Below are 23,052 nucleotides of genomic sequence, written 5' to 3'. Positions count from 1 at the left end.
CCTACCTAGCAGGACCTGGTGCTCGGATGTCATGAAAATCACCTCCAAAGCAAACTGTTTAAAGTAACAGCACATCTTACCCCATTGCCAGCTCCTTCACCTGGACTTGCCATCACGTGGCTGTAGCATCCTCCCTGGCAGCCAAGCCTGAAGACTGCTCCCTGGTCGTCTGCTTTCCTCTTAATGTGCTAAGTTTTCCCAGACCCCAAACCATGCTAATGTCCCTGTTAAGTCTTCATCAGCTCTCACCTGGCCATAAAGAAGCCTCTTACCTCGATGATTCTCTCTTCTAGCATTTCAGCCTTTCTTTCTGGTCCAGATGTAATTGTCATCCCATGACTCAGAGCCTTAAGATGCCACTATCCTGCTCAATGTCCTCCTCACTCCTTGTTGCCTGATGTTTGGCCTCACATGGCTCTCAAATGTTAATGTGCAGAGGAATCACAGGTCTATTAGTTTAAATCCAAGTTACCAGGATTCCTCCCTGAGATTCTGATGTGGTAACTCTGGGTTGGGTACCTGAAATGGGATCTTTCTAAGAAACCTCAGTGATTCTGATGCCTGGACTATGTTCTGCAGAAGACTGCCTTGGAGCATATTCATAACCCTCCCATCTTGTCTCCAAGAACTTCCAGGCTGGCTTTTACTATGTTTCCCCCACGTTGTTTCTCCTTTACCCGTGTTGGACCACTTGCTGACTCCTAAAGACAACATTCAATTCCAAGAATTTGTTTCTCTTGTCACACTCTACTGTCACCTAAAAAAGCTGCTCATCTTTTACCCCACCTAAAATCATTGAGCTTTGTTGAAACACTTCCTAATTTCTCAGGCCAAGATTGATGACTCCTTTCTTCTACCTACTGTCTTCCCTTCTGTGATTGCACCTGCATCATTCTTTCCTTGATTTGTAATCTGGTTATATCAGTCCATTTTCTATTGCTATACCAAAGTACCTGATGCTGGGTTTATGAAGAAAATAGGTATATTTAACCCAAGGTTTGGAGGCTGATAGTCCAAGATCAGGCAGCCCCACTGATGCAGCCTCTAGTGAAGGCGTCATGGCAAATGACATTTTGGACTTAGCATGTACAGAAAGAGTCACATGTTAGGACACACAACAAGCCAGAGAGGGATTGGGATGAGGTTTGCATTTTTAAAAATGCAAAACTCACTCTCATGGAAACTAACTGTAATCCCAGGAGAATTACCTTAATCTCTTTTGGGGGATAAGGCCCCCAATGACCTAGCTACCTCCTACTGGGCCCCAATGAACAGTAGTTGTTACTCTAAATGAAAGCTTCTTTAAGGAAAGAACTCTTAGCTGTAACTCCCACATTTCCGTCAGCAGCTCCAAAGTGTCAAGAACAGTTAAGACTTTTTGTTCACTCTTAATTAGGCAATTGTGCATCTGTTTTATCTTTTACATTTTCTCTGACGCAGAAAGATATTCTGGGTTCTTAAACAGTGTTGATTTCTTCTGATTCCAGCATACACAGATTGAATGATGCTATCATATTTAATTCTAAACTCTCATTTGCTTATACAAAAATAGTCCCATGTAGGAATGTGTTTAAGAGGTAAACATTTGTCCATTTAAGATGATGTGGGTGGATTGTCTCAGTGGGAATGCAAAATAAATAGAAGACGCAAGACTTGACCTCAAAAAAGGTTATTTGGATAAACAAGAGATCACATACATGAAGCACGTAGGAATCAGCATGAGTGGTAGTACAAAGAGTACCTAAAACAGAGGAAATTAATCAAAGCAGATATTAAAGCCAGGATGTGTTGGAGAGGGTGTGAAAGGAAATTCCAGACAGGAACTGGATGAAAGAAATGTCACAAGCCTGTAAGTGGTGGAAAATACATCCATCTGGCTGACTCACACGGCCTTGTTGTGTAACAGGTTATCAGGTTAATTAAATTGAATTCGTATTTTCTGTTATATCAAATGGGGTGATGATAACTCTGCAGAGTGATAACTGTGTCACTTACTTCTGAGGTAATTGCTTTGGGTTTGCACTGTCATCAACAGGGATCTGTCTAGCAACATGATAATGGAGCTACCAGTCCACCTGTTTAAAGACCTGAAGCTTCTCCAAAAACTGTAAGTTCTTCTCATGATCATCAGATGTAAATGGCAACATCTTAGGTTTTCGAAATAATAACATCCATACTTCTCTTCCCCTTCCTCCAATGGTAAAAAAGGAACCTGTCATCCAATCCTCTTTTGTATCTCCACAAGAACCAGTTTGGAAGTCTTAAACAACTTCAGTCTCTGTAAGTAAAATATCACAATTATGTCCATTATCATTTTAGTGGATGTATTTTACTGAGAGACACATTGATTTTTAGATGGGTGTTTCACACACAGGAGCATGCACCCTCAGGTGATTGTGAATACCACGGCTACCATCAATTATATACTGAATGATAGCAGAGGCACATTTTTTACCATTCAGTTGTATCAAAGCCACTTTCTGTGTTTGAAACATATATCTCTTCTTCCTGAAAACTGGGTTCATTATGGAAAAATCTCATCCTACAATTTTAACAAAAAATTAAATTTGCAATAATTTTGTTTCTAGAATTATGGAAAGAAACAAATTATGTAAGACTTGCCTTCTTTTTCCCTTTTACCTTTTCTGTAAGAAGCTACTTGAAACCGGTCTACGTTGCAAGATTTTTACTTTTCAGTAGGTAAAAAAATTATCTCACAAATATGTAGATGAGTAATGTTGTTTAGTATCTTAAAACATCAATCAGATTAGGTTTCAATGGTGTCAAGAACTCTACCCACTATTCTTTGAACCTCATGATTTCTTTCCCTAGGTGACGATTTGTTGGCTAATGTTTATTTGTTTGTTTTCAACAGAGTATTGCCTGATTTCTGCCTGAAGCATTTCTTTATTTAATTCCAAAGATCAATCCTTAATATCACTTTTTATTTTTGTTGAATAGGTTTTTATTGGAAAGTAATGCAAGATTAAGTTCTCTGTGTTTTAGGATATTAGAAGGTATTAATCACAATCACATCATCCACATAAAGCTAAAGCTGTGATTAGTCAAAGAGGAACAGAGAGAGCAAAAGAAAGAAAGTGAGGACCTTTGGAAAGAGCTCAGAGTTTCTTACTAGAGTCATGTGTTGGTTCCGTAGTATAAGAGCTCCCTTGAGTTCCAGCGAGTAAGGTGACTCCTCTATGAAGGACCCAATAGGCAAAGGGAAACTCAGAACCATATTAGAAATCCCTATTCAGATTCGCCAAAAAGAAACAAGAGAAAAAGCCAGGCATCTTTCAATCATATATTTTTAAAAGCAAAAGTTTCCTTTGTTATAGATTGTTCTTCCTCCATCTCTTTTCTGAAAACATAGTAGCTCTTAATGCACACCATCCTAAAGAAGTCTTATTTCAGTCTAAAGAAAGAGGGTCTTTACTTGTAGAAGTTTCTGGATAAATTAATTGTGTAGGGCTGGGCATGGTGATGCTCGCCTGTAATCCCAGCAGTTCGTGAGGCAGGAGGACCATAAGTTCAAGGCCAACCTCAGCAACTCAGCAAGGCCCTAAGCAACTTAGCAAGACCTTGTCTCAAAATAAAAAATAAAAAAAAAAAAGAGCTGGGGTTGTGGCTCAGTGGTTAAGCACCCCTGGGTTCAATCCCCAGTACCAAAAAAAAAAAAAAAAAAAACCAGTTGGGCAGTTTCATTGAAGCCCTTTGAGGGTATCTAATGAGAGGTGGAGGAATCAGAAGTATGCTTCCCACTTTTATCTTAGAAAACGGTTGTCCTTACCCGGAGCTACTCTGGCTGCCTCCATGTTTTTTCAACCCTCACAACACATAAACTGGGAAGAAATAGATATTTAAATTCAGTTTCCCATGAGAGACAGGATGGAGTGGAGGTACCAGCTGGGCTTTGGAGCCTGAGCAGCCTGAGTTAAATTCAGTTTCCCACAAAATTCACTTTGGTGATGTTCACAGGTTGGGAGAACCAGCCCTGAATGGAACCTTCTAACTTCCATGGCATTGTTTATTAGATCAGACTGCAGACGGATTTCATAATCACAAGACAGCTCTGCCTATTTTGATTGATTGATTTTTGCATTGCTGAGAATGGAACTCGGGGCCTCACACCTGCTAGGCAAGTGCTCTACCACTGAGCTAGAACCCAGCCCCTCACTAGTTTTTTGTTTTGTTTTGTTTTGTTTTTTTTTAAGCAATCTCCATTTCATTATCTCCTAGCTCTGTAGGTTGGAAGTACAAGCCACCTAAACTGGGTTCTCATAGGGTTTTACTCTATTGCCAACAACTGGAAAAAAAAATGCTCAGCTTTTAAAGAACTCCTGTAGAATACATACATGACTCATGTAACTAGATGACACCCCCCTATGAGCCCTCCAGTGAGGACTCAGTTCTCGCCGTAATCTCAGACTCCATCCATACTCCAAGGGGAGGGCATTCACTGTAAGAGTGAGGGCCACTGGGGGTTGTGTTAGTCAGCTCTCCATCACTGTGACCAAAATCACCTGACTGTAACAACTTAGAGGAGGAGAAGTTTTTGGCTCACTGTTTCAGAGGTTTAGTCCATGGTTGGCTGACTCAGTTGCTATAGGCCTGAGGTGAGGCAGAACATCATGACAGAAGGGCACGGAAGGGGAAGGCTGCTCAGCTTATGGTGGCCCGAAGTCGACAGTCCCTTGCCATCTTTAAACCAAAGAAATGAATGAAAATGTTCTATTGGAATGTAGTTCTGCCTGTGAATGACAAATCGAACTCCAAGGATAATATTCTGAGAAAGCATACTCTAAAATTTCCCTCCTAATTTGATCTGGTAACATAAAATTTTGAAACCTTTGGAGGAGCTGACAAAGAATGCAATTATTAATGAAGTTGAACCCTAGAAACATTAAATCTATTGTGTATATTTTCCAGAGACCTGGAAAGGATAGAGATTCCAAATATAAACACAGGAATATTCCAACCCATGAGGAATCTTTCTCACATGTATGTATGTATGAAAGAATGGACAAGAAAACATAGTGAAATGTATCACATGTTGTTTTGTCTACTGTCTACTGTATCACTGCAATGTGTTTTTAATGCAACAAAAGTCTTTTATTGAGAACTTTTTAATTTTGTCACCTTTGGTCCCTGTCAAATAGAGTTCAATATTATGATGCGCCGACATGAATGACCCTTCTCTCTGGAAACACGATGTTTATCCAATTGAGGCCCAATAAGAGATCAGGGTACCAGAATGCCACATATTACACAAGATGAAGTCACTGGCTAAGTGGTACTCAGGCGACCTGGAAACATTAATTCACTTCACATGAGTGAGCAGTCGGCTGCTCTAAGATTTGAGCCCTTAGGAAGCAAGATGCTATATAAATTCCAGGTGTTGTTACTGTTACTAAGTGCACTACAAAATGGAGGTAATTAATCTTTCTAGTAGTTTTTGTTAAGTCACTTTAATATATTTGGCTAAAGTGCACTAAGTTGTGTTAATATATGTGTTTATAACATAATCATTTCTTTATCAACTGTATAATCTATATGTTCATGATTTCAAAAATTAACCATTGTTATCCACAAAAATAGGGAGGACTCACTCGTAAGATCACAAGTTGGGTGCAGCAAGTGGATGAAAGTGTTGATGTGAAGGTGCTCTTTTGGGAGAACATTTTGTTTAAGTCTGTGCTACAGTAGAGGCGTGATGGACAGGTGTTTGGCGCATACCCACGTGGTTTTGTTCATTTCTCTTCTTGTGGCACCATTACATAAATATTTAGAGAGGCTATCAGTTCCTTGTTGCAGGCAGAGGTGAGGTGTTCTTAGAATAGAGGTGCTTTAGAATTCAATGGAGAAACTTCTATTTTCAATATAGGCCTCAAGTCAAGGTCAGGAAGGACCCAACCAATATAAGCTTAGCTCGCTCCCTGATGAGTGACGATTTCTTTCATCTTCCCTGTCCTTTCCTCATTGAAATAACTTCACCTCATCGCTTCCACCCCTTCCACCTGCTATCTGGTCACAGTGGAAGAACTTAAAGAAGACAGTGGAGATAATGGAATATCTAGAGAACCAAAAGGTCTAATGTGTGTCAGGGAAAAGAAAAAAATAAATAAAAGTCCTATGTCACGTTTCTTTAATTGGTCACCAAATGTTAGGAAGGTGGACTGTGTCTCTACCTGACACACCCAGCTCTTGATTATCCATCACCCATGTGCTGATCTAGGAAATCTCTGTTGAGTACCTAGAAGGTGCCAGTCACTCTTCTAGATGCTGAGAACACAGTGAGGAACAAGAGAATGTCTGTCCTGGGGCGCTTTAGAACCTCAGTGAACAAACAAATAAATAATCAGGTATTAAATGCTAGGAAAAAATAAGTAAAGCAAAACGAAGAAGGCATAGGAAGAGGATTTAGATGACTTAGGTAGAAGTCAAAGTGACATGGCATTTGAGTAGACACGAAGGGAGGGAGGGAGCAATCCTAGCAATGTCCAGGAGAAGAATCTTCCAATCAGAGAGAAGCAATAGCAAGACTCTGTGGAGGGCCTGAGTCTGGCTTGTGTGAGGGCTAGAAGAAGTTATTGTTCTGAGCAGAAGGTGGCTCAGGGCAGCCCAGGGTCCCATCACCAAGGCCATGTCATTGTGGCCAAGGAAAGCTTTGTTTAATTGGCTTGGGTAGAGACTAAAATGGGAGATGAGAAAAGAAAAAAAAAAAGGATTAGACTTTAAAAAAAAAATAAAAAGAACAGAGAAATGAACTTACAGAGGTAATAAAAGAAGAAGAAGAAATTAGTTTTATGGGAGAAAATCCTAAACACACAGGTTTGGGGGATGGCCATAAGCCAAATGACCTCACCAATTCCAACACTTCGAGATTCCCCAGCTCATAAATTCAGTGACCACAAACAAATCTGAACAAATCTATATTTTCCTCTAGAAATTAAGTGCTTCCAGACCCTGGTAAGTAATCTGTGTTTAAGGCGGCTGCTTCTCCTCCCCACTCTGGGGAGGCTGAATTTTCCTAGTCTCAGAAACCAACCCTTACCTGCCCGTGTTAGGGAAAAGGAGGCACTTTAAGGAGACCTCACTATTTAATACTAAGGACAAATCAGGGATGTTTTCAGTAAGCTACAGTAGGATTCTTACATCCCCAGCACAAGTCCCTGGATGTCGGCTAGATTTAGCAATGATAATCTACTTCTAATAATACCCAGTGAGAGAATAATCCAATGTGAACACCGAAAAAAGTAGAGCCCCTGAGGCTTCAAATTTCCATAACCCCCCTGGCTCTCAGCCAAGCCACTTCTGAACTTCCATGTCCTTTAGGTTCCTTATCTCTAAGAGGACACTGCCTAGAGTAACACCTTATTTAATGAAGAGCCCTCTAATTAGGTAGTCACTACAAACAAAAGCAAACAAACATAGCGAAGTTGCCTACCTGCAGCTGTAGTTTCTGTATCATTACTATGAAGTGACTCTTTTTTTCCCTTTGACTTTAGTTATTTCAAAAACTTTCGATACTGCTCCTATGCTCCCCATGTCCGAATATGTATGCCCTCGACTGACGGCATTTCTTCATTTGAGGACCTCTTGGCTAACAATATCCTCAGAATATTTGTCTGGGTTATAGCTTTCATTACCTGCTTTGGAAATCTTTCTGTCATTGGCATGAGATCTTTCATTAAAGCTGAAAATACAACTCACGCTATGTCCATCAAAATCCTTTGTTGTAAGTATGTTTCCTATATAAGTAGACAGGGTATCTTCTATGAGCTGTGTGCTAGAGATATATAGTATGTGGCATATGTATTGTATAGAGAGATCTTCAACAAATGACATCTAATATGAACTATATATGGTGGGAAAATTTATTTGCAATATATAAATGTAGTTTTTTTGTAGCTATATATGTTTTTTAATATTTTTGTAGTTGTAGATGGACGGCATGCTTTATTTTATTTGTTTATTTTGATGTGGTGCTAAGGATTGAATCCAGTGCCTCACACATGCTAGGCAAGCGCTCTGCCACTGAGCTACAGCCCCAGCCCTTATAGTTATATTATAGTTTGCATAATCTTATAATGACCTACCCTGGGAGTTTATTTCATGGAAATGGGGAAACAAAGTGATAATTCAAGTGATGGATTATGGAGATGGTTTTGTGGGTTATAAACTAAGCTTAATTAACTTCAATTACAGTAACACCCACACTTCTCAAGCTCAGAAAATGATACCTTTTATTCACTGCCAGTAATACATGCTTAGGGTTTAAACCTAACTCTTCCCCTGCAAAAAGGTCCTACCTCCCCACTTTTTAATTATAAAACAAAGTCATGGTGTGGTTCTTGAGAAATAGCATAGATTTTGAAGTCCATTGGCTTCTTGGTATTCCAGTAGATGATTACACTAGTTCATTTAATACAGGTTGAAGGAGCTAGACAGACCTAATCAGAAAATTAACATGAGAGATGCTGGGAACGATCGGTTGCTTTGATTCGTCCACAGGTGCTGACTGTCTGATGGGCATTTACTTGTTTTTCATTGGCTTTTTTGATATAAAATACCGAGGGCAATATCAGAAGTATGCCCTGCTGTGGATGGAGAGTTTACCGTGCCGCCTCATGGGGTTCCTGGCCATGCTGTCCACCGAAGTCTCTGTCCTGTTGCTAACCTTCTTAACCCTGGAGAAGTTCCTGGTCATCGTCTTCCCCTTCAGTAACATTCGTCCAGGGAAGCGGCAGACCTCGGTCATCCTCATTTGCATCTGGACCGTGGGATTTTTAATTGCTGTAATTCCCTTTTGGAGCGAGGATTACTTTGGAAACTTTTATGGGAAAAATGGAGTATGTTTCCCACTTTATTACGACCAAACAGAAGATATTGGAAGCAGAGGATATTCTCTTGGAATTTTCCTAGGTAAATTCTCTTCTTCATTTCCTGGGTAAACATCATTTCGATACAAATACCACAAACTTCAGCAAAAGGTAGATTTGTCTATTTCAGAATGTAAAGAAATAGAGTCAAGATTCTGTCCTTGTTAAAGAAAAGTTCTATGTATTTCTAGAAGCTTTTCTTTAACTTTTTATTATAGAGATATAGTGCAGAAAACAAAGGCATGCTATTGGGATTTGTGGATTTCTTTTTTATTATCTCTATATACCTTTGATTTCATGTGTGCATACAGTTACTATGAGCTGGAAGAATTCTAATTTAGTGCCTAGTCCTGAAACCCTACCCAGGTTTATGAACACTTTTTTTTTTTTTTTAGAAAAGACCCTATACGAATGACAAATTTAGCACCTTAAAGTGTTTTTCTTTTAAATTCTATAGTATAATGTGTATTAATTCTGCTTAATCTTAAGGCCATCCCTGGGTCATTTCTTTAATTAGAGCACATGACCATTTTCATTTTCCCTTCCCTTCTTTCTCCTCATCAGCATATAGGCAACAAGTTCTATGGTCCTTTTTTGCCACCAAGTAATATTCATGAAACTGTGCCTCTGACTTAGGGCTCCTTCCAGCCTCAACCTGCTGCTATTGTCTCAGTTTGAAACCTTCTGGCCTCTACCCAGAATAATTACCTTAGTGGATGCTGGTCTTTCCACCTCCAGATCTTCCCCTCCTCCCATTTTTCTGTTCACCACCCCCGTTATAATCTCCCTCCCTGTCCAAAGACTGGGTACACCTCTGCTCAGAGACCTTCAATGGTCCCTTACCACTTTCAAGACCAGGTTTAAAGGAGTCACTTACAACTCATCATGACCTGGCTCTAACCATTGTTCCCCTTCTTCTCCATCTACTCCTTTTCTTCCTCCTCCAGAAAACAAAATACTCTCTCTCTGCACCCCTCTGATAATACTCCTCACACACCACCCTGTGTGGTAGCTTTTGTTCGTAGATATGTCACTCCCAGGGTAGAGTAGGCTGTTCTCTGTATCCCTCATGACTCGTTTCTTCCTTAATCCTAGGTAGGTGCACTTCATAAACACACACACCCCACATAACATTCATTGAGTCAACAGGATGGATGCAGCGCCTGCCGTGGGCTGTGCGTTCTGCTGGGTACTAGAGGTAAAATAGATCTGACCCTTACAAACCTCACCAGCTGCAGAGAAAGATGGAGACAGTAAACACGTCCTTACATCACAGGCTTATAAATGCCATGATGGAAGAGTACAGGATGTTCTAGGAGTCCCAGACCTGAGCACCAGGGAAGGCTTTCCAGTAGAAACGAATCCAAACGGAGGCCCAAAGGATAAGGAGGCATAGCTAAGTGAAGGCAGAGGAAGGTGCGTGTGGGGGCCGTGTGCCAGAAAAAGACACGGTGGATTCCAAGGCCTGAAGCCAGAGGCTGGTCCAGATGTTGGACTAAAGAAGTTTGGTGCAGGGGCTGAGATTGTGGCTCCACGGTAGAACGCTCGCCTAGCACATGCGGGGTGCTCTAGGTCCATCCTCAGCACCACATAAAAATAAATGAATGTAATAAAGGTATTGTGTCCAGCTACAGCTAAAAAATAGATATTAAAAAAAAAAAAAGTTTGGTGAAACTGGATCTTGCAATTAAAGCATCGGGTCCACTAAAAGTGGTTAAGAACCTCTGATGTATTTCAGATACAGAGATAGTAACACAGCACACACACACACACACACACACACACACACACCATATACTTGTTGCTGTCATACTTATTGTCTGTCACTGCATCACATGCATGGTTTGCATGTGATAGGAGTCCTAGAGCTCGTCCTAGAATACTTTTTTTTTTCTGTTTTAACAATATACAATTTTAAAATTAATTTAAGTCTTTTATTTTTTAATAATCTAAAGAACAGTTTTAGATTGAGAGGAAAGTTGTCAGCGTCGTGTAGCTTCCCCTATTGTTCACATCCATCCACTACCAGGGTACATTGAGAACACACACTTTTCATTCTTTCTGGAAGTCTGTTCTCAGAATTTGGTCTGGAGGAGCATTTTCTAACCATTATTTTATTTTCTGGCCTAAGATACACCAATTTTATAAAACTCCATTGTTTAGCTGTATAATGAGATTCCACAGAATATGAAGCATTTTGGTTTAAAAAAAATAGCCTTGAACTTAAATTATTTTTCCTAGACTTCACCAGTCTTACATACACCCGAGCCTATTTTGTGAAAACAAAAATAGCTTTTTTACATTTTAGAAAAGCTAGAGTTTACTTCCTAATATATCTAGATGTGAATTTCAGAAGTCTATAATTTTTCATAAAGGATTTATGTCTTAAACATGTTTTAAGCAACTATGAAAATTTGTGCAAATTTTATGTTCATTATGAAGAATGAGATAATCTCTTAGGGTTTTTATTACAGCAAGAATAGAGCAAACTAAGAGACTATAAAGTCTGTGCCTCAGGGAAAGTGAGGCTAAGTGAGAATCTTGGGACTATATTTGGCCCCAAAAGAGTGATTTATATAGTTAAATTTGTAACTTTCTGACTTCATTTTATGAGATGAATCTAAAGGGTTCTGAACCCATAGTCGTTTAAAATACTGTCAGCAATCTAGAGAAAAATAAGCAAAAAAAAATGCATTTTTGTTCTATGTATTATTTTTATTTAAGACCAAACAACACAAGGAATAATGTTTCTGAGGCAATTCTATTCATGATAAATTCCAAGGTTATCTTATTCATATGTATAAGATAAGGAAATGGGGTTGTATTTATTTTTTGAGACATGTATATGATTATAGCAATCCCTTAAGGTTTGAATTTGCAGGATGTGAGAACAAAAATAGCTTTATTATGTTTTAGAAAAGCCAGAGTTTACTTCCTAATATATCTAGATGTGAATTTCAGAAGTCTATAATTTTTCATAAAGGATTTATGTCTTTGGGCTGGGATTGTGGCTCAGTGATAGAGCGCTTGCCTAGCACATGTAAGGCACTGAATTCGCTCCTCAGCATCACATAAAACAAAGGCATTATGTTCATCTATAACTAAAAATATATTTTTAAAAAAAGGATCTATGTCTTTGACATCTTTTTGAGTTGGAAAACCCAATTCCTTTATCTTGTTTTCTTAAACTCAGGAATTTTAACAGAATAACCCTAGGCTGATACAAAAGAATGCTTCTTGGAAGCACAAGTTTAAGAGGTGCCATAACATCTAAGTTCCCCAGTATTTTACCATTGACTTCTACGCCTGAGATGTTAAGAGATGTGCTTTTCCCCACAGGTGTGAACTTGCTGGCATTTCTCATCATTGTGTTTTCCTACATTACTATGTTCTGTTCCATCCAAAAAACCGCCTTGCAGACAGCAGAAGTGAGGAATCACATCGGAAAAGAGGTGGCTGTTGCAAATCGCTTCTTTTTTATAGTGTTCTCTGATGCCATCTGCTGGATTCCTGTATTTGTCGTTAAAATCCTTTCCCTCCTCAGAGTGGAAATACCAGGTCAGTCAGTTCCTTCTGTCATTCTCAACTACATTCCTTTTTTATGCCCTTTGTTTGATGAGACCAGAATCTAGGACAGTGCCTTACACCTAGTAAATTCTCCATGAACACCTGTGAGCTCCGTATGAAGAGTTATTATTTCCCTTAGTGTTTTGTAACTGGAATGCTGAGATGGAAACTGGGTAGTGGGGTAATTCAGTGAGGAATAATTAAAAAATGGGAGTTATGGAGAAAATAAGTCTGAGCATCTTGCTTGCACATGAGCTAGATAGTGGTTCTTAACCAGGAACATGGGAAACAACAACAATAACAACAATAAAATATACATGGCCAGGTTCCACCCAGAGGAACCTGGCCATGTATATTTTTTGTTTCTGGAGGCCCAGGCATGTACAGAGGTACTTTGCAAAAGCTCCCCTGTGATTCTGATGTACACACAACTAGATAGAACCACCAGTCTATTGCATGTCCTAGCCACAGAATGTCATTCACACTGGGCTCTGTGGAATGCTAGCTGTACCGTAGAAGTGCCTCATCCAAAAGACCAGGTTCTCAACTGACAGTCTTACTTCAACCAGAGCAAACCATCTTTCGTTAATTAGGATTTTAGCTGAGTACCACAGCACACGCCTGTAATCCCAGCAGCTCGGGAAGCTAAGGCAGGAGGATTGAAAGTTCATAGCCAGCCTCAGCAAAAGCAAGGTGCTAAGCAACTCAGTGAGTCTGTCTCTAAATAAAATACAAAATAGAGTTGAGGATGTGGTTCAGTGGCCGAGTGCCCCTGAGTTTAATTCCTAGTACCAAATAATAATAATAAATTAGAATTCTACTTGAAGCCATTTCTGGGATCTAGAGATCACAATCATCTGGAAGCCTCCCAGGGCTCTAGCCTGACTCTTGTTGATTGAAAAACTCATCGTTTCAGTGAATAGCAACCTCTTTCCCTCTGCCTTGTGCACAGTTGTGTGAAACTTTGTCAAATGCCTTGTTGCACCATGGCACAGGATGGCCACAGTGGTCCCTTAACCTAAAGACTTCATCTTCACAAGCAAGCATAGATGTCCCTTGAACTAAGTGAAGTGGGAGTTACAATCAGAAGGGACATCAGGAATGAACATTTGGGAGATTTTGCTGGCCTGGGTGGTAAGAGAAGAAGCCAAAAGACTTTGTGTGAGATCACTTGGGCAGAGCTAGTTGTACATGAAGAGGAGAGTTCATTAAATATTAATGGTCACAGAATGTTCTCTTGAAAAATGTCCAATATATGACCACTACCTGGACATCTCAATTTTAGCATCCTATCATTTCAAATTCAGCAGGACTAAACTGTACATTGGCTTCCATTGTTCATGGAATAAAATCCAAATGCTGGGATTAGCATTGTAAAGCTTCTTATCTCCCACCCCACCCTCACATTTTCTATGATCAGACCCTTTGGAATGATGGGGCTTTTGCTTCTGCACTTTTCTGAAATGACATCAGCCTTTGCTGATCTCTTCCCTCTACCTGGATTGTACTCTCCATCCTTTCTAGCCTTTTAAACACCCCTTCTCCTCTTACAAGACTGAGTGCAAGTACTCCCTCCTCTAAAGTCGCTTTCCAAACCTCTCTCACCCCTTCCATCCAGCCAGAAGCTCAACTGCCCACCACATCTTGTTTGCACTGCACTCTCGCCTTCCTTAGTTGACCCACATCAGCACTGATTTTGAATGGATCCATGGCCCCCTCCAGGTTATAAGCTTCAGAACAAGGGGACCAGGCCTTACTCATCTTTGAAATTTCCAAAGTGCTTTTTACTTAAAATTATTCAATAAATGAAAAAGCTTCTGCTGGCCTGTGACCTAGGAAAAATGACCTGTGTCAGGAACACACAAGGCCACCCACAACACATGAGCTTCCAAGCAGAGCTTCCCTCCTTGATTAGAGAAGCTGAGCTTATCCGAGATGGTGGAAAGAATGGAGACAGGAGATCCAGTTTCCAGTCCTCACCCAGTCATCGATCCATGCAGAGAGCTTAGAAATGTCATCTCATCTAGACAATTTCTCATATTTCTTCCCCTTTTTAATATTCTGTGAATCTTAGTTCCTTGAGGCTTTTTCCTTTTTTATTAGACTACGAGGGTTATCAGAATAAAGTATCACAGAAAATTACTTTCTCACAGTTCAAAAGTGACCACAGATTTTGTCACCAAAGGTCCAAGGAGTTCCCAAAGAGGGAAACCTCAACTCAGGACAAATGGGGTCCTTGGCATATGAGATAGAAAAGAATTTTAGCATACACCAGTTAGAGACAGAGACAGATTATTTATGAAAGCAGATACACATTCAAGGGAGAATGCAGGCTATATCAAGATGTCACAGGAGAAGAGATGTCTCCAGAGAAGGGTCCAAGAGGTTCCCAGAAGCAAGAGGGAACTGAACCCAGGACCAATAGGTTTCTTGGCACTTGTGGCCAAAAAGAATTTCAGCAGAAACCAGACAAAGTCAAAAACAGAAGTTCATTTAGGAAAGGTAGATATACATCCAAGGTAGAATGCGGGCTACCTCAAGAGTGAGAAGCAGCCCTAACTTGAGCTGAGGGTCCAATATTATAGGAGGGCTGTATCGGGGGCTGGACTGAAGATGGATCCAGGGTGGAGCTGCACAATTGCGCACCAGTTTTCCCTGGATTTGTGTATTTCCCTTATTTTATAAAGGGGTGGGCCAAGGGCATGTTGCTCAAGATTTACAACCACGCTTTCACTTCACACATGGCTTCTAGATAGCTCCCAGCATTTCTCTCTTTGTCCTCAAATCCCTATCTCATAAAGAAAGAGATATCCTTTGAGGTAAAGCAAAGAATACACATTCAAGGAGGAATGCCGGACCATCTCCAGAGAGAGAGACCGAAACCTCTTGGTGTGGAGTGTTGATATTTAGAGGCACAACTGGAGCTGCACTAGACATGGAGCCAGGGCAGAGTCACACAGTTTGGCTCCAGTTTTTCCAGAGCTTGTGCACTGCCCCTGTGTTACTTTTTGCAGGCAAGAACACAGGTCTAGGCCCAGGTCAGGAACACAGACTAAGGACAAGGAGGTGTTGCTTGGGAATACTTGTTTCACGTGTTTCCAAGGTTCATGGGGGTTTCCTGCATTTCAACAGCTCAGGGACACTTTTCTGTAGCCCCAAATTCCTATCGCAGTTTGGTTTTTCTTGGGGCCTCTATCATTGTCGTTCAGATGGAAGTCTTTGCTGTGTCTTCATGTGGCCTTTGCTAGGTGTGGACATCCTGGATATCTCTTCCTGGGTCCTTAATTCCCCTTCCTTTAGAGACATCAGTCAGATTAGAATAGGACCCACCCTAATGACCTCATTTTAACTTACTTCTTGAAAAGCTCTGTCTCCAAATATAGTCACATTCATACATTCTGGGACTTCAACGTGTATATTTGGTGGGGTTGGGGATCAAAATTGGCCCACAGCACTCTCTGATTTAGAATCAGGAGGCCACTGGAGAGCAAAGACATTTGATGGCCGCAGGAATGACCAGCCTCCTGGGAGAGCCTGGGACAAGTTAGATTGTGATCAGCTTAACTACAACCTCCACGAAGGTCCCTCGAACCGGAAAAAATGTCCTGTGGAAACAGGACTGAGCCACACATCAGCCCTCCTTTACATTTATGTTCACTACTTGGAGGTTTATCTGGGACACCTTGGTGGATCTAGGAAAGAAATCCATCACAAAGCCCAAAAGATAAAACCACCTTTAGCCCTCTTGTCCCAGAACTCAGCTGCTGATTTTGAATTAGGAGTCTCCCTGAGACTGAAGAGGAAGCCTCATGCAGAGTGCAAATTACACATGGAAACTTCACGGCCCTTTTGTCTTTGCCTAAATGAAAGTAAGTGCTCTCAAGAATTGTTTCTCCAACAGGTTGGGGTAGGATTACTGTTTGTAATTCCTTTGGTGAGGAACAACAGACAAAAACCAATCGACTTAGCTTTTCTTCATTCATTAACTGTTCAGATCATTTAATTTTTTTAAAAAAATCAACAACAAATAGTAGAGATCTTGAATAAATCTGAGATAGGGTATAGATTTTATTTTCTGATTCTCTGTCCGTTTAAAAAACTAAGAAGAAGGAAGAGAATATAGGATAGGGGAAGAGGGAGGCAAATACAGAAGAGGAGAGAAGAGAGATGAAGAAGAAGGAAAGGAGAGGGAAGGGAGGTCAGGTAAGCAGAGAAAAAAAGGCAAAGAAACAGAGGAAGAATTAATATATATAAGAAACAAAGCAAGGTCAATAGAAGAATAAAATTATAGTGGCCAAAGGATTAGAAAATTGCAGGATTAGAGACAGAGTCAGAGAGTAACAAAGAAGGGAAGTCCCACTGGTCTTACTACCCAGCTTTTCGCCCCATCGGGAGGTCTTTGAGCTTTTGACCACGTGGAAGGAGGCAGCATCTTGGTCAGGTGTGAGAATTTGAAGAGGGATGTCCACTGCAGCCAGCTATCAGCAGCCTTCTTATACAGAGAAGGTCGGTGAGGGTCAGAGACCGCGAGGGATTTGTCCAGGGTCAATGAGCTAAGAAGTGTTTCTCCAAAGGAGCAGGTTGCCTTTAAAGAGGGGGAAATACATTTCATTCTAACCCAGCAAAGGATATACTGGGGAAGGACACTCTCGCTCCAAATTTCTCCTCACGAAAAGCCTTTTCTGGCCTCTTTCCTGAATATTCTATTAGCAGATGTAAGACTGCACACAAAAGAATTCATCAAACTTGGGGGACACATTCCTCTTTCCTCTTCAAGTCTTCCCACCTCAAAAATAAGATCTCTGGTACCCAAGGGCAGGATAAGAAGCCTTGAGGACCGGATGGATTTACAGCCAAGGTCAAATCTAGCTTCTGGACCTGAAGTTTTCTGACCTTGTTCTGTGGATTATTTCCTCATTTTCTAATTTTCCTATAAGTGAAGGCAATAAAAACAAGAAAAATACATGGCATACCAATTTCTAACTTACAGAGGTTTCAGTTATTTCCTCTTGTTTTGTCCCAAGGATCGACAAGGTAGTTACTAAAACTCAGAAAAGTTAAGAGGGAAGACTTTGAACCTGTAGCTCCTGCATTCTTCCAACAAAGATATTTTTTCTCATTGAAGTAAGAAGAAATTCAAATGTCCTTTGTAACCCTCTCATAAATAGCATTGTCTGCAGTATTATTGTGTTTGTCTGTTTAAATTCTCACCTTCAGGCTGGGGGTGTTGCTCAGTGGTAGGGCTATTGTCTACCATGTGCAAGGCCCTGGGTTTGATCCCCAGCAACACACACACACACACACACACACACACACACACACACACACACCCTGACTCTCAATTCGTTTTCATGCTTTGTTTCCTTCTCCAGGCACAATCACCTCCTGGATAGTGATTTTTTTCCTTCCAGTCAACAGCGCCTTGAACCCGATCCTCTACACGCTCACCACCAGTTTCTTTAAGGACAAGTTGAAACAACTGCTGCATAAACATCGGAGGAAATCCATTTTCAAAATTAAAAAAAAAAGTCTATCTACATCCATTGTGTGGACAGATGACTCCTCTTCAGTTAAACTTGGGGTTTTGAACAAAATAACCCTCGGGGACAGTATAATGAAACCAGTTTCCTAGTAATGGCTTTGGATCACTGGACTTTCAAGGGTACCTAAAACAGGTACGGCTTTGGGAAGATAGCGACCGCAATGCTTTTCATCTTGGTCAGTGGCAACCCTTCGGCACAGCGGACACAGTGGAATAAGTGACTTCTGGCCCTGCATTCCAGTGGCAGCTCTACTATGCATGAACTGGGCTGGGAACGGCACTGAAGGACTCTTCTCCTCACCTTACATGCCTGAAACACACAGTGACTCCAGAGAGGGTAGGCTGACATGCCGTTGACCTCTAGCTACTCAGCACCACCAACCTGCCCTCGAATGCCCACATGTAGACACTCTATGTTCTTCATTTTACATTGTTTCACTGTCCTTAAAGTACAGTCACAACATCTTATTCCAGGGTGGCCATGATAACATAAATCTAACATCCTTGCTCTCATAGTATCAAACCAAATTATTAGCATCCTGTGGATGCTTGGACAGCAAAGGATTTCTGAAGATGTTCCACCTACCCCAAGTCTTACCTACAGAGGCTGCTGGAGTAGCAACTTTGAAAGCAGAACTTCATACAAAGTTGCCATGTCTAACAGATCCAGAAAGGCCCATTGATGACCCCTAGTACCATTTGCCTTTTTGGCTTTCATTTAAGCTCAGAAGACCTAAGATACTTTGAAGCAGAGATTAGATTTTTGACTATAGATGCAATGACATTGACTTTGTGTTTCATTTTGCATTTGTATTTAAAAATGAAAAAAAAAATACCACTAATAATTCAAAAAGAAAGAGCTAAGATCTTAAAAAGGATTTTTTTCCTAAAGTTTCACTGGGTACAAAGGAAAATTGGGCACCCCAACTGCCAACAAGCATATTTTAGTATTTTTAAAGTATAATTTCTTTAGAGCAGTATTTCTATTGATGGTAACTTCTGCCTTCAGGCCACAAGTCTTGAAGGAAATTAGAACAGTGGGAACATTTGTTTACTTGGATAAATCCCCTACACACACTTAAAAAAAAAAAAAAAGATCAGTACAGTTTGGATTTGTTTTTCAAAAATGAAAAATGCTAGTGAAGGCCTGGATATTTTTATACTAAAAGTTTATATGTGGGGAAAAAAAGAGGTAAATAAAAATATATTTTGCATTTGTCCATATATTTTTTAAAGTTTGATGATAACCATGAATAAGGTTTATTGACTGTTAAGCATGTTTCTCCTGATAATGAATATAGCTGGGAAGCGCTGAGTCTCATTAAACAAGACATATCTCACATTTTTTTTAATATATATATATATATATATATATATATTTACTTTTAGTTGTCAGTGGACCTTTATTTTATTTATTTATATGTAGTGCTGGGAATCAAAAAAACCAGTGCCTCACACATGCTAGGCAAGTGCTCGACCACTGAGCCACAACCCCCAGCCCACATCTTACATTTTAAACCCATTTCTTCACGTTCACTGCATTATGAGTTTCCTTTAAAGAGATGAAACACATGTATCTGACCAAGAATGCCACAGCACCTATATTAGGGTGATGAAGATGCCCTTTTATCCAGTGCCATCCAGGATACAAAGTAACTCAGAGTTTGTGTGTCACAGCCATCCTGGTCATTTACTTCTTTACTTAATATTGACTAATGTCATAATGTGAGTTCTTTCATTTTGATCAAGTCATGTATTTCTTCCAGAGGTGAAATCTTCCCATGAGGTTCTTCGAAATGTCGTTCCTACCCTTTGACTAGGCGGCCCTTTTTTCTTATAGTTTCAAACATTTCTCTCTCTTTTCTCTTCGATATGATGAACTGCTTCATAACTTGCTCTCTGGATTCACTGACATTTTATGCAATGCCCTTCGCCAGTCCTTGATCCCTGTATGGTTTGGATCTTGAATGTCTCCCAGAGGCCCCTCTGTTCACAGCTTGGTCACCAGCCTGTTGCGCTGTTGGGAGGAGGACATGGATCTACTAAAGGAAGGTAGGTCATCCGGGGCATGCTCTTGAAGGACTATTGGGACTCCAAACCCTTCCTCTCTCTTCCTGACTGCCATGAGGTGAGCAGGTTTTCTCCATCTGTTCACTTCTGCCATGATACACTGTGCCACCCCAGCCCTGGAAGCAGCAGAGACAAGCAGCCATGGACTAAAACCTCTGAAAGTATAAGCCAAAAAAAATCTATCTTTCTTTATTGTTTATCTCAGATAATCTTATCACAGTGACAGAAATCTGACTAAGATGATCACCAGATGATTTATTTCCTGACTCATTTCCCAACAGCAGGAGCATAAATAAGGGATTGACCCTAAGCCTATGGTATTTCAATTTTGGTACAAATATGTATCTCCCATTTTTGAAAAGCACTGTCCACAGCCCATGAACCAAGCCTCTGAGAATGGTCAGTTGTCAACATCAGCTCAGTGTTGTTGGGAAGTTGGCATGAGGAGAAGCAGAAGATCTGAGACTTCAGGGAAATTGGCAGCGACACAGAAAAACAGAAGTGAAGTATTGGTCAACAACTTGCAAGGAATAGCATAATTTGAAATCTCATAGCTTAGTGACTTATAATCTCATTCCACACTGCTGCACAGATGGAAGGCCATTAGAAATGTGTATGATTTTTGCAAATAGTAGTCTTTTATCTGGATTGAATGAAATCTTTTGTGTTAGGTAAAACCTGTTTTCCAAACCTAGTATTTCTATGTGATTATGAAAATACCACCTGAATTCATGAATCATTTTCTATGAAAATATAAACATTACCTCACTATCACCCCAGAATTTAAATGCCATAGACTATGCTACCTCTCAGGGGGAGAGGTTGAAGATACATCACCTGCTCCACATCCCTATGATGTTTCTGTGTGTGACTGACATCATGTCTTGAAAGGAAAATGCTATTCTTAACAGTCAATGTGGAACCTCAGAAGAGAATCCAGAGAGTATATGAATTATTTATGTTGGAAATAGCTAAGCTTGTTGGTCATTTTCCTTCATTCTTAAGGTTCAATGCTTTTTTGTGTCAAAATGGTTTGTGCCTCCCCATTGTAGTTGCTGAAGTAGCTTCTTGAAGATCAAAGGTTTTAAATGATATTACTCCTGTTTGAGCTTTATATACAGGTAGCAGTACCACCTCCCCCTACCCCCGCCTTCCACCTGAGCACCAGAGCCATGTTTACCTGGACTCACTCCATGGCTTCATGAAGCTGCAGTAGCAGACCCCGCACCCTCCTAAGGATGGTAATCTCTTAAGGAGGGCTCTGGTGCCAGATCAAGTCCCCATTTGATGACTTGCTTCATATTTGCTCACGTTGCATGTTCAAGAGTTTATCTCACCCCAGATGATTCTTCAATCCACTCTACTATTCCCAAGTAAGTAATTAATGTAGAGCTCCAGAGCGTGCACACAATAGAAATGAGATGTGATAGTGCATCACAAATCACGCGTAGCTAATAACTATAGCTTCCAAAATTAACCAGGAATTCATATGAGGCATATTTCCTTTTAGTTTTCCAATGGAGCACAAATGGGCATATAAAAAGTTGCCTTTTCTTTACTCAAGAAACAAAACATTGAAGATAATTATTTCCATTTTCTTATTCCCTTAATCTGAGAAATAAGAAGTGATTGCAAAGCACACTCTTTATATTTATGTGTTTATAAGCCAGTTGTCTACATTCTTTTGGGGACAAGATAGAATATGCACATTAATAATGATAATGGTAATGTTCCGTCCAGAACCACAAAAATGAAACAAAATTAGACGATTCTTTTTAAATGATTTTCTCAGTGGATGACTTTAAAGTTCTTGAGAAACACTTCCTAAAATCTATAAGCTGACTGAAACCCATTATTCAATATATTTCATTAGAAAAGTCTTCAGGATATTTTCCTACATGACACATATAAAAGGAGTAAATTAAAAATGAAGAAATAGGGAGCCACAGGCCAAGTTATGAAATTGCAGATCTAAGAACAGGGATCTCCCACTGTCTCAACAGTCTGGCTCCAGCCCCCAGTGGCACTTCACAACTCATAACTAGTTTCACTATAAGAAGAAATTATTTCTATACCACATGGGAACCAATAAGACTTTTAATGGTTTGGCAATAATCTGCATTCATGGTGCTGTGGTGTTGAATTCCATTAATTTTTGCAATGAAAGCCATACCCTTTCCTGTTACAGGCAACACACATTTAAGGCAAGGAAATTCAGGGTCAAAAATCAGGGGATTAGAGACAGTTTCAATTCAACATCAACTACTGCATAACCTCAGACAATATCTTTAAATCTCATCTCTTCTGTAACTGAGTTTCCCTAAAATCATATCATATCACAAAAACAGATGTCTGCTCCCCTTTCTGGTAAAATCAATTCTATTATGTATTTGAAGATAAAACCTCATCTTGAGGGTCCCAGTGTTAAGCACCTAAAAATTAATATCAAGCACCAATATCATTAAATTCCCAACTTCCAAGGGATATTACATGCTTTAATAAAAGCATGTAAAAAAGGCAACTTTTTATATGCCCATTTGTGCTCCATTGGAAAACTAAAAGGAAGAATTAAAACTGGACGTGGTGATGTACACTTGTAATCCCAGCAACTCTGGAGGCTGAGGCAGGAGGATCTCAAGTTTGATGTCAAAATGGGCAACTTAGCCCCCATCTCAAAAATTTCAAAAGAAGGAAGAATCAATTCACAAGGTACAAATGTTCTGAAATCCACTTCTTCCAACAGGGGCACTTTTCTGCCGTGTAAAGAATATTGAACATCTCGGACAGTAAGGTTTTTCGATAGCAGGTCAGTCACAACTTAAAAATTAGATGACCTATTGCCAGCAATGGGCATGGAGTAATCAGGATGATTAACAAGCAACCATTTTTTTTCCTTTTTTTTAATTTGTTCTAATTAGTTACACATAACAGAATGATTTCAATTCATTGTACACAAATGTAGCACAGTTTTTTATTTCTCTGGTTATATAC

The 23,052-nt window shown here is 40.0% G+C and overlaps 1 protein-coding gene across 1 annotated transcript in view; it reads left to right on the top strand.

Moving 5' to 3' along the window:
- Window positions 1-18,081, top strand: part of Rxfp2 (relaxin family peptide receptor 2) — a 48,057-nt gene extending 29,976 nt beyond the window's left edge. The window contains exons 13-19 of the mRNA XM_071611758.1: window positions 2,036-2,107; window positions 2,209-2,280; window positions 4,930-5,001; window positions 7,509-7,738; window positions 8,515-8,925; window positions 12,222-12,440; window positions 17,822-18,081. Of these exons, the coding sequence (XP_071467859.1) occupies window positions 2,036-2,107; window positions 2,209-2,280; window positions 4,930-5,001; window positions 7,509-7,738; window positions 8,515-8,925; window positions 12,222-12,440; window positions 17,822-18,081 (1,336 nt within the window). The remainder of the gene's footprint in view (window positions 1-2,035; window positions 2,108-2,208; window positions 2,281-4,929; window positions 5,002-7,508; window positions 7,739-8,514; window positions 8,926-12,221; window positions 12,441-17,821) is intronic.
- Window positions 18,082-23,052: the final 4,971 nt, after the last annotated feature.

The sequence above is a fragment of the Marmota flaviventris genome, chromosome 4 (genome assembly GCF_047511675.1).
Source record: "Marmota flaviventris isolate mMarFla1 chromosome 4, mMarFla1.hap1, whole genome shotgun sequence".
NCBI lineage: Eukaryota > Metazoa > Chordata > Mammalia > Rodentia > Sciuridae > Marmota > Marmota flaviventris.
The sequence above is the reverse complement of the archived record's forward strand: the minus strand, read 5'-3'. Positions and strand labels throughout refer to the sequence as shown.